General features: G+C 44.3%; 1 protein-coding gene across 2 annotated transcripts in view; it reads right to left on the reverse strand.

Moving 5' to 3' along the window:
* Nucleotides 1–11,138, reverse strand: part of TENT4A (terminal nucleotidyltransferase 4A) — a 58,574-nt gene extending 47,436 nt beyond the window's left edge. For both annotated transcript variants that reach the window (XM_027878949.1, XM_027878948.1), the window contains exon 1: nt 10,290–11,138. In XM_027878949.1, the coding sequence (XP_027734750.1) occupies nt 10,290–11,110 (821 nt within the window). In that variant the 5' untranslated portion in view covers nt 11,111–11,138. The remainder of the gene's footprint in view (nt 1–10,289) is intronic.
* Between the last annotated feature and the right edge of the window lie 1,693 nt (nt 11,139–12,831).

The following is a 12,831-nucleotide window of genomic DNA, read 5'->3' on the forward strand; positions in this document are numbered from 1 at the left end:
AGTGACTCTGGCAAAGTTTCTTGCTTTCAATGTGCAAGGTTTTCAGGTTTTAATGCACTTAGTAAACCAGCTCTCAAACCTTCTGTCTTAACAGACTTCTATTTTGTTTGCTCTTTCCATTTTTCCTTAATTCAACAGTTTCTGCTTCTTAGAGAACATCTTCCTGGTCTGTGTCCTTCTGGATAAGAATCAGTGCTATCCTCACTATCAGCATATGACAGCACAACCACTTCAGCACTTCACCCTTTTGGCTTCCACCTGAAGAAGCTTCTCAAAACTGAGATGCTTTTTGAAAATTCAATGTTACAGTAGTTTACATTTTTCTAAACATCTTTTCTCAGACAAGGTTATTGGAACACAGTCACAAAAAAAGCAGCTCTCATACATATAAAACAAGATCCTGTATGCTGCTCAGGACTAATCCTGGAGTAATTTCTCTACTAGCTGAAGGAATAACATGCTGTCTGAAAAAAGAGGTAACAATGGGACATTCAGCCAGCCAACACAGGGACAGCTTTTACTTAGGTATTTTGTCCACGTAACCGCTATGATTTTCATAAGCTCCTCTTAAGTCAGGACTGTGACAGTATCTTAATCTTTAGGAACACAGTTTCTATTTGCAGCACATGATGTACATGCAGATATAAGTAACAACCTAACTCATTTTTAATAGCACTTCCTTCAACATACAGCTAGTCAATTTTCTCCATTTTCTTCTGGCTTCTTAAAGAATTTGGACTCTCAACAGCATCCCTGCACCTAACTATCTTCTATAACATTTTAAGATGCCTACTGTACTTTTCTAGCTAATGTAAGCCTTTTAATCAACTTTTTAACAAGTCAATTTTTACTACATTTATAGAAACGCTGGGAAAGAAACTTGTTGATAACTGTAACTGTACTCAATGTAAGATCGAAAATATTAGAATGCAGGGATGAAGAAGAGAGGCTATTTGCACTTGCTACACTATTCAGCTTGCTAATTTTAACAGCCTGGAGGAACCTACCATTCAGCAGTACTATTACTGCTAAGCACAGCAAGCATCTGCTGCTTACAGGCTGAGCTATGCAACACAATTAACGTCTTCTGTTTACCAAATAGTTATCCCTTTTCCTGGTTTAAGAAAGGCAGACACTTCTAGTCTCCAGGTTAAAATAAAACTCAGGTGACATTCTCAGACTTTTGTAATGGTTTTTCCTTAAAGGCAGGTATCTGAGAAAGGAGAGCATGTACTTTATTCATGTCCTGTATCTAGAACTACTATTGTACATAACATTGACTTATTATTTCAAGGGCTAACTTCATTGCAATGAAATTCTCAAACAGTATCAACAAACCAGAAGGTGAATGAAAAGCTACAGAGACTGTTCCCTCAAGTAAGCAGCCTCTTTCTCTTGACCATGTCTATGCTACTAAGCACATGAATTTATTCTAAAGAAACAGACAGAAACATGACTGCACCCTTCATATGGAACAATTATAATAACATATCCTCTACTTACTAGAATGAGTATTTTTCTAACCAGAGTCTAACGCATCATCCAAGAATCATTATAAAAGGAAAGAATAGATGCCACTGTTAAAGCACGTGGGTGTAACACTATAGGTGTGTAGAAAAAGGGAGGTAAAGAAATGGGGAGGTATAAGCACATTTCAACAGAATCTGTGTTGAAATAAAGATTACAAGACATAGAATACATTCCTTCAATGAAGCAACAACTCCAAAACATGTGTGAGGACTTGCTGTCTTGAGATTAAACAATGAAAGGCACAGCAGTAACTGAATGTATTTGGGAAATCTGTCGAACTACACCACCCTCAACTAGAGCAAAGCACAATTGCATTATCATTGAAATGCAGATGAAATCTCACACTACAACAAGTGCATTCAGAAGCTGAAATCAGTCTTACAGTCTCAGGAACATAGTTCAGCGAAATAAAGGAGAATGTATATATATGATATTCTGAGACACAGACTTTTCCAGTATGATTTAAGAATAGGACATCTGCAAAAGTAGAACTATGACCACGAAGAGGAGATGAACTTACAATTCTTCTCTTCCCACTACACTCACAACACCCATTCAGTTGCCTCTGCCTTCGTATACTAGTCCTCCTCAATACCAGTAAGGCTCAGGCAGTAGTACTCTATACCCTATGCAATGTTCTAAGACTACAGATGAGAGAAACTCTGAAAACAGTGTTACATTCAGACTGTACTGCTGCAGCAAATGAGTCTCATATTATTAGGTAATTCAGGCAGCAATTATCTTTGACACTGTAATTGTATGGAAGTCAGCAAACTACAAAGACTGGCAGAATAAAAAAATAATCTCAACTATATAGAACTTACAAATCAGAGCTATGAAATGTTTTACAGACAGGTACTCTAAACACCACACTCAAATAAGAATCAAGCTTACTTTGCAAGTTAATTACTAAGGAGAGAATGGAAGAAAAAAGTACTCTGCTCTCATCCACAGAACAAAGAGTAGTTTATAAAATATACTGTATCTTTTCCACAAGAGATCATATTATTCTTATTTCCCCTCTAAGCTTTCCCTTTTTGCCCCACAGTCTTTCAAGTCAAAGCCTGTCCTAATTTTAGACCAAATGTCTTGCCAATTAGATTTTACCTCTCAGAAACACTTTTATAGTTGATGTGCTCAAGAAACTAATTTACACTGCAAATTTCCAGACTTAAGTAACAGAATTTGTTTGCATTTTGAAAGAGAATCAAAAACTAATGTATTTTTGCAAACTACATCAAACCAATAAAACTCAACCGATTACCTTATTAAGGGGTTAGATGTCCTCTGAAAAAGCTACATTATAAAACAATTTAAAAAATAAGCAGATCTACATCTCCAATTTAATACATGCCAAAACAGACTCACTACGTAAGCTTCTGAAGTACATTACTCCTGATTTGGACTGCTGGACTTCACCACACTACCAAGAAAATACATGATTGTTTTGTTGTACCAGTGAAGGAGAACACCATATATTAAACTGTGGAACTGAATCAGTGAGCTTGCTATGCCAATATATAGAACCGCTAAATCCCAAAATTCATGTCTTAATACCATTCTTTTCCAAATGCCCAAAGATAGCAAGTGATTAACATCCCAGACAAGTCAGACGGCAAGAACAGAAACGCATTAGTGATGAGAGACTATGCCCATGTAGATCAGGTATGCATTACACCAGGTTAGTCAATGAAACGTTCAAGAGAAGCAACTCTTGACATAATCCTAAGGAGCAGAATCTAATTCAAAATGTATCCATCAAAGCACCACTAGCAGCACACCCTGCACATTCAAAGCCAGCATCTCTGCAAGGCAACAAAAGCTAGAAGGGCCTTTTCTGGATTTAAGTACTGCTGAGTTCACCATATAAAAGAGGAAGCTCCTTAAGTTAAGAATTGTAACCAAAAGAATAAGGTGTCCCAGTGACTATTAAAGATATCACGCTGGTTGTTTAGCAGAAGCGTGCATTAAAATCAGGTTTTAGGGGAAAAAAAGTTTCTACCACCTTGTCAGAGGATTCCATCAGAAGATGTCTTCAGAAACCCTGAAGTCATGTACAAAGCAGGGAAAGAGGATTGGAAGATTAAGGATATCAAAAACGATTATGAGGAACAATTTAATGAGATGCAAAGCTATCCTTGAGAAAGGCTAAACTAGTTCAAGAGCCCCAAAACCTGCTTCTGTTAAGTGAATTAAGTGATCAGTACAGAGAAAGTCAAGTGACCCCAATGCATGACATGCAGGGAAGCTAGTATTTTTTTCTGGTTTTTTTTTTTTTTTCTTTTAATCTTTCAGAGGTTTCCCTGATCCATAACTACATAGGAAGAATTTATCCCAAGCCAACTTTTTGGTGGAAAATACTTCATAGAAAAATCTATTCCTGATAATTTGGTATTCGCCAAGTTACATTCACTTGATACTGCATTTGCATATGAACAACACTAAGTAGTTATCTTTTTTAATTTAAAAGCATTAGTTTTGACATTCAAAACAGTCAAAGTAGCCAAAAGTAGAATCAGTGCAACACATAGACAGTTATTACTGTATCAAAATGCTAACACAGCCATCATAAACGGTAGCAGTGGAACAAAAGAAAAAAAAAAAACAAACCACACATTAAGAGCTACTTGGAAGAATCAGTGAACCACAAAGGCAAATCTGTTATCTACTTGGATTATCTACTGTTTATCTGTTATCTACTTTGGATTCCCAAATGGATTTTGACAATGGCCCCAAATGCACTTATGCAGGCTTATGAAGAAACTAAGCTGATATGGGATGAGGGTGAAGACTTAATAAAGAATTGTTTTAAACAGGAAACAAACAGCTGTAACTCTTAGTTTCCATATTAAGGGAAGATCACTAGTGAAGCCTCAAAGCACAAAAACAACATGCAAGTCCTACATTAGTAATAAGGAAACAAAGAATAAGATAGAACAAGATAGGCCAACATGGAGGAATACCATGACACTATCACACACAGGTCTGGTTCACGCGAATTCCAAAGATACAACAGAATTGTAAAGCATACAGAGGGGACCAACATCCAGAGGCAGAAAATGGTTTCAAAGGAAGAAATTATTAAACATAGTAGAAAACACGACAACGGTCAAGTTATTCAACTTTTCCCACTCCTTTTTCAAGTCAGCTGCAAAGAACATTCAGGGACTGCCTCAGTCATGCACAGAGCTGTGACTGGCAACAACTACAACCCTAGTGACAGCCTCAGGGGAAAAAAAAAAAAAAGGGATCTTTACATAATGTATAACTTAACTAAGGAACATCTACCCACAGGTCACTGCTGATCCCAGAAGATCATACAAGTTTAGGACAAGGCATTCACACACAAAATCCACAGTAAGTGTAACAATGCACTGCCTGTAGCCCAGACAGTCCAAGAACCATACATCATTTAAAGCTAAGAGATGCTTCCAGGAAATATCACCACAGGCTCATGTTGATATATTCCTCTGCCAATATTTGGCACTGTCCTCTAATGGTCTCACCCCGTACAGCTGTTGATGTTCTTAATGCCAATTATCTCTACTGCCAAAGCCTAACAACTGGCAAAAACATCATGAAGCTGATGCCAGGATGAAACTGGTCCAAACATCTCCCATTCTCCTTCATACACAGATGTGCACACCTGTCATGCAAAGCCTTCTCACGTTTTAGCACTGTAGTTTAGCCCTTCTGACCTCTAGTACTTCTACTGACTCTCAGGTCTACTGTTGCCAAAATAGTCCTTTCATTCCACTGCCAAAAGCATCTAACTCTACGCTAGGTATCCACTTTACAAAACTTTGGGCTTTACCTACTCTAGTCAACTTATTTGACCACATAAAAAACAGATGTTCTGTTCTTTTGATATTCATTCCAGCAACTAACCTTGAATTTTGCTGTGCATCAGCCCTCAGGCATGAAAACAATCCATTCAACTACATCCCCCTGCTCTCTCCAGAAATTTACTGTGACTAACAACCAACTACTCCCACACTCCCACTCCTTGCACGCTACAGTATATACTGCCTTGTTCTACCCTGATCCTGTAGTCAAACAAAACAAGAACTGAGTGTACAGTGCCAGCACTACCTGCCTCCTACATTAACACCTCCACTACAGGTACCCACCTAACACTGGAGATAGCAGACACCATGAGTTTAACAGTAGTGTGGATGAATAGCCTATTGTGTTGATTGTTTATCAGAAGGTGTTGGAGCAAGACAGCACTGTTAAGTAAGGGAACAAGTTAAAAATAACCACCCTCGAGAAACCCTTAAAGCCCTTACAAAAGCCAGGCACTCCAGTGCAGACACTAAAGGCATCACAGTTTCCAAAGAGTTCCATAGAGTTTCTTCCAGCGCAAAGTACAAGAAAACAAAATTTGCAAAAGGGGCTGACAATGTGGCATCCCTACACATTAGTTTACATCTGACAGCTCTGACAGTAGCATAAGAAGCAAGTGTTAACAAACATGCAACTGGAGCTGTGCAAGATCCTAAAGGCAATGCATTTTTAATAGTGCATCCCACAAGCCTATAATTAAATTTATCTTGGTCAAAGTTCAGCAATATATCAAAAAAGCAAAAAACCCTGTAAGACTAGAATTAGAAACACTTCATACAGGTGAAGAAATAAAGAAAACCTAATACAGACTTAGCATATAGTAGCACCACCACATCTCTGGAGATCACTTTTTGTACACAGTACCATTCAGCTGCAGACTGGTGAACACTGAAGCAAGTCTTCTGGAGAAGCAGTCATAAGCTTACCTTGCTTATGAGAACTCTCCCCAGGTACCTGCTGTGGTCATCAGGGAATGCTGGCCTGAAGCTTCCTTCAGCCTAAGGAAATACAGAGGTCTTTGCACTCTTGTGCTCTACAGCAGCATTTCTGTGTCATTATCAAGAGACGGTTAAAGACAACTGACTATGTAGGGGGAAAAATGAATGTGGTAAGTCATCAGACACTATGCAACACTAATTAGTCCAGGCAGAGCACCATTCCAACGTATCATAACAGTTCTGGTATCCAAACTAATCCTCAACAAGCCAGTTCTGTTGTTTCTGCACAGCACTGTAATGTGCCAAGCAAGATATGCCAGGTATTTCAGTGCTAATCTCATTCAACATCTACAATTAGTCTGAACATTTAGTTGAAAGCACTAGTCAGAACAGGCTCATATTGTTAAAAATGCTTTAATTCTTTACTTAATTTATTAAATTCATATTAAGGAACAAAATAATTAAATCTGATATGATTTTATATTATTCATAAGCTATTTGCGACATCTTAAGAGAAAGCACTCTATTAGCTCTGTGTCTAAATGTGAGACCTGTGAGTCCTCAGTAAAAAGTTCAGAATAGTTTGATGCCACATTTTGAAATAAAATTTGAGCACCTTTAAACTCTCTGGATGCTTATATTTAAGATACTGTCTTCACAGAAACAGGAGGTATTTGCTGAACAAAGAATGCAGACTCTAAGATGCTAAGCGTAGTTTTAAACCACACAAGAGAATACTTCACAGTACCAAGAAACAACATGTAGTTCTGAACATCAGTCACAACAGTATGAACTAACCTCATAATATTAAAGAAAGCTTCTCTGCCTTGCTTCTGAAAACAATCATTTTGTCATCTGTAGTCCTAAACTAAACCCAGGCACATGGAAATTTACACTGTTGCTATATTAATCACTCCTGAAGCTATATTTATTCCAGTGCTCACATCTTACCTTCCAAAATTCTGTAAAAGCGTGACACAGGACAACCTAGTGCATCCCAAAGCATAGCTTTGGGATGTAATCTAATCAAGTACAGTTACTCACACTTGTGTTTTACGAGAAAATTTCCTTTTCAAAGATTGCCATGCTGCTGTCAAAAAGTGGTGAAAGCATGAGTCCACTGGAAGAAAATGAATGCTGTATAAAAACAGAGCAAAACACAGCCTTTATAGCATACAGAGTTCCTAAACGTCACCACACCTACCATCACAAAGCCACTGACTATGAGCAACTTGGAAGAAACCGATGATGACTTGCACTGCTACAGACCATCTCCCGCTCTGAATGCAAAAGCAGAGAGCACAATACTGTTTCAAAGCACGCAGACAATTCATCAAAAGTACTGCTGCAGCCTGGGAGAGGGCAAACAGAGATTACCCTTCTTAGTATTTTACCAAAAGACAACACAGTAACACTGTGAGCTACTGTATATTACTTGGAAATTTCAGAATGTTGCAGAAAAACATTCTTTCAATAGCAATATTCACAGCAGAGTAAGTTCTACCATTCATGTATAGTGTAAGCATAAGAGCATCTATGATCAGTCCTTTTTCCAATAATTGACGCCCAAACCAGACTACAACTGAAGATTTTAAGGATCACATTTGTCAACAGTTGAGTACACCAGTTTGGCACCACTGAAGATGCTCTGTTAAGAGGTCATGAGTTATCTAAGTGATGCTTCAGGACCAGGCTGACAGTTCCAAGGAACAGCAGGCAACTAAACAGGAATATAAAGGAACTAGGAGAAAGACCTGTAGGGATCTGTTCCCACTCCAGCCTTTTCACTGTAATTTTTATTTGCATTGCCTACACCACCCAGGTTCTAGGAAAACTACGTTAAACTCACCAGTAGTCATGAATTACTGGAGAAGATAGACACCTAAATCCACTCCATCCATGACAGTCTTCTTACTTAAATCATGCAAGTAATTCATAAAAAATTACTAACACCAAACAGAAAACTGTTCTAGAATACACACTTGTCCAGGATTCACCTTGGGTAAGAGAACTCTGAGGAAGAAACTGCTTCTCATATTTAGGTCTATGGTTTCAACATTGATGCTCTCTTTCAGCACTAGCTCCCCGCTACTTTAAGGAAAGCTCTGGAACCAAGGATCACACATGCTGAAGGTTACTGATACCCCACTCCTACAGTCAGGTCCCACTGTAATAATACAGATCCTTGACAGAAAATCAGGAAACACACCTTCCACTTTCAAAGGTTTTTAGCAAAAAACTTGTCATTAACATATCAGCAAAAGAACTACCTGTGTTTACAGAACCAAACAGCGCAACTGGATCTCGGCTAAACAATCTTCTCATGTATGGATTCTCTATTAAGTTCTACTTGAAGAGTAGCGTAACCGATATTAAAGGAAAGCCAACAGAAAACAAAAGGGCAAAAGATTAAATGTAAATCCATGTGACTGGCACAGGTGGTGCTGCCTAACAACCAGATGACAGAACCTGCAATGCCTGGATTTGATTCCCAGGTTTGCCATAGATCTGCTGGGTGACCTCAGGCAGCTCTGTCCTCTGCCTGCCTGTAGATCTGCCTCACTGACATTGACTTGTCTTACAAAGATAAATTAAAAAGTTAACTCAGTACTCTACTGCATCTCTTTGAAAATTAAACAAAAAAAGATACTATTGGAATTTTAGACATACATCTAAATACATAGCATAGGGCCCAGAGCTCCTAGCATAAGAACCCTCTTAAAGATTCAAATTCTAGTTTCCTGTAAGTATCTTGAATTTGCACTGTCAGTCTGGAATTAAAAAGCAGTAATCACAAGTCTTGTCCTTCCCAGGAGATGCCACGGTTTGCAAAACCAGAACTTTAAAAATATCTTTTAAAACTTCATAATAACTTCACTGTACTCTGCATCTGACAGTAGCACACAAGAGAGAAAGGGAAGACACTGTTCTTAAACCTCTCACTTAAAAGCCCCCAGCTCTGAAAAGGCATCCTGTTATCTTGAGCTATTTCCCCTCCACAAATATGCAGTGCCTTTACTCCACAGGCAGCCAAGGGTCTTGGATTTTAGAAGATGCCAGAAACTGTTTTTGAAGTGACATCAGAAATCTGCTATGGTTAGTCAAGGCAGCTAGCACTTTTTCCAAGAATAAAATAATCTTCATGTTAGAAAGCAACATTTCACCTTGACTGAATGAAATTTGACAGGTGAAATACAGCAATCAAACTGAGCATCCCAGAGGGGCTTTGTTCCAGTTTAGTCCCTTCTCCATGCCTATCAGATAAAACTGAATACTCAGTCTTACCACCCACGTATGAATATGAGAAAGGTATGGCCACAGGATAGGGTAAACTTCATAAAAGTGTTCTCTTACAAAAGACAAGATTTCAGTTCAGATACTGGCTGGCTCAACTCATCCTAGGACTAGAACACACTTAAAGAAATGTTTTAACACCATGCTGACTTTCATCCTCATTTCAGACGGAACTCGCCACCTCCCTTTCAAGTGATGCTCCTAACACTCCTCGAGCTAACCAGCTTGCTACAGCCGAAACAGAGGCATTTATAAATGAGCACAAGGGTCTTCTTTGAGTTCCACTGAACTGAAGCCTTCCACTTTCCCCTTACAATCTGAATTGGCCCCTGGGAGCTTTGACGAGCACCCTCCACCGCCACCACCTATCCTTGCTTCATTTATTGTAGGTGACCTCTGATACTGGCCTGACAATTTCACCTCTCAACCTACTACAAGGCAAGGCCTAACCCCCTGTATCCATGGCTTCCCTGGTCCTGTCTGAATCGCTGCTTCGTCCAAGAGCCACCCGGCCGGCACAGAGCAAGGTGATTTACAAAAGAGCACGGGTTTGTGCCCCGCCGTCTCCCAGAGGATTCATGTGACCCCAACACCCCCGTGCTCGGAGGCGCCCCGGGAGAGGCGGCCGAGGACCCCCTTCCCTCCGGGGCTGCAGCAGCCCCAGGGGCCACAGCTGCTCACCCCTGCACGCCGGGGCTGTATTTCCTGGTCTTCCAAGGAGTGCCGGGGCTCTGCAGCGCCGGCTGAGGCGGCTGCCGCTGCTGGTGGGGGGAGTTGTTGACGGCGACGCCGCGGCTGCCGGAGAGCAGGTAATTCATCCCATAGGTGCTGGCTTTATTCTCCCGTTTCCTGCGGCCCGGGTGGTACTGGTGCTGCTGAGGAGACGCCGGCGGCGGGTGGGGGCTGCGCGGCGGGTGCGGCGGCTGGTGGTGCCCGTTCACAGCGTTCACTTTGTTCTCGTGGAAGTTAAAAAACTCCCCGGGTCCGGCCCCGCTGCCCAGCAGCCCGGGAGGAGCCACCGCCACCGCCCGGGGGCCGCAGGAGGAAGAGGAGGAGCCGCCGCCTCCGCCGCCGCTGCACGATCCCGAGGAGGAGAAGCCGGGGCTCTCGGTGCCGGACTCCACCGACGAGCAGGAGGACGAGGAAGACACGGACGGCGACTTCTGCAGCCGCCGCCCTCCCTCGCCGCCGCCACCGTTCACGGCCGCGGGGCCGGCGGGGGCAGCGGGCACCAGTCCGGTCAGCAGGGCCGGCGGGGAAGGCGAGGGCGAAGGCGGCGAGGACGAGGAGCAGCAGTCGCCGGGCGCCCCGAGCCGCACGCAGCCGTGCCCGCGGGGCGGAGAGGCGGCGGAGTCCAGCGCCGGGGAGTTAAGGCAGAGGTAGTGCGGGAAGCTGGCGCCGCCCCGGCCCCCCACGCCCTGCGAGGTCTCCCAGATCTGCATCCACAGCGCATTCGCGGGTCCTTTCTGCTCGGGCTGGATCCAGGCCACGCGGGGATCCATCCACGCCCGCCCGCCCGCCGCCGCCGCCCCTCACCGCCCGGCCAGAGCGCCGCGCCGCCGCCCGCTCCCCCGCTCGCTCGCTCGGCCCGGCAGCGGCGCTAGGCGCGGGCCGGCAGCGGCCGCATGTGTCGCGGGGAGGGAGGAGGGAGAGCGGCTGGAGGCAGAGCCGGGCGAGGCGAGCGCGGCTCGGGAGGAAGCGGCGGCGGCGCGAACCGTACCCGGCGGTGCCCGGAGCGCTCCCCTCGCCGTTCCAATGTGGCGTGTCCCCCTCGCCCGGGCCAGAGCAGGCACTGCGCATGTCCCGCAGATTTTAAACCTTCACCGGAGACGGCCGCCCTGGCAACCGCACATGCGCGGGGAGCGGCAGGGAGAAGGGATTGGGAATGCTTTCCCCCCGCCCGCCTGCGCCGGCGCGCCCGGAGCGGCCGTCCCTGTGCCCCGCCCCGGCCGGGAGAGCGCCTGGATCTCGCCGTGGCAGCTGGGGCGGGCTCGGCATCTCCTCCGTATCTCACAGAATGGGTCGTCTGGTCCACCCTCCCTGCTCAGGCAGGGCCGTCCTAGAGCACATTGCACAGGAATGCGTCCAGACGGTTCTTGAATATCTCCGGTGGGGGAGGCTCCGCAGCCTCTCCGCGCAGTCTGTTCTAGTGCGAGGTTGTTCGCATAGTAAAGTTCTTCCTCACTTGCAGGTGGAACTTGGTGCGGGTCAATTGCTACCCGTTGCCTCTTATTCTATTGGTTGATGTAGTGGGTTGACCTTTGCTGGATGCCAGTTACCCACTAAAGTCACTCTCTCCCTCTGCAGCTGGACAGAGGAGAGGAAAAAAAACAGCTAAGGATTCATGAGTTAACAGCTGCGAGAGCTCAGTTAGTGATTACCTTCACAGGCAAAACCGACTCAAAGTAGGGGTTTTACTTAAATTTATTACTAACAGGATAAGAGCCAAAGAGTAAGAAATAAAACAATCTTAAAAACACCTTCCCCTGCCCCTCCTTCCTTCCATGTTCTCCTTCCTCCCCCCCCAGCTGTACAGGAGGATGGGGAATGGGAGTTAGGGTCAGTTGTTATTTTTGCTGCTGCTCAGGGAGAGAAGTCCTTTCCCTTCTCCCGTGGGGTCCCTCCCACAGGAGACAGTCCTTGATGGACCTCTCCAGCATGAGTTCGTCCCTCAGGCAACAGTTCTTCACAAACTGTTGTCCTGTGGGTCACTCCTCCGTGGAGTGTGTGGAGGATGAATGAGCTGTACCAGCATGGGTCACCCACAGGGACCACAAGTCCTACCCAGGAAAAACCTGCTCCAGCGGGGGCATCCCTCTCTGCAGGCTCTGGAAGGACCCTGCTCCATCTTGGGCCTCCCACAGGGTCACAGCCTCCTTCATGCATCCATCTGCTCCAGCACAGGATTCTCCGTTGGCTGCAGGGGGGTCTCTGCACTCCAGTGGTCCTCCATGGGCTGCAGGGGCACAGCTGCCCCACCATGGTCTGCACCACGGGCTGCAGGGCCTCAGCTCCGGCATCTGGAGCACCTCCTGTCCTCCTTCTGCACTGATCTCAGTGTCTACCTTGTTCCCATGTTCTCACTCCACTCTTCCCTGGCTGGAATTCTTTCTGCACTACAACCTTCTGTTGTTAAGTATGTCAACACAGAGACTTGGCTTTGGCCAGTGGCAGGAAGTCTGTCCTGGAGCCAGCTGGCATTGGTTCCACCAGACAGGAAGCT

The sequence above is a fragment of the Empidonax traillii genome, unplaced genomic scaffold (assembly GCF_003031625.1).
Source record: "Empidonax traillii isolate 1590-97213 ecotype Southwest subspecies unplaced genomic scaffold, ASM303162v1 scaffold48:size2401408, whole genome shotgun sequence".
In the NCBI taxonomy this organism is placed as follows: domain Eukaryota; kingdom Metazoa; phylum Chordata; class Aves; order Passeriformes; family Tyrannidae; genus Empidonax; species Empidonax traillii.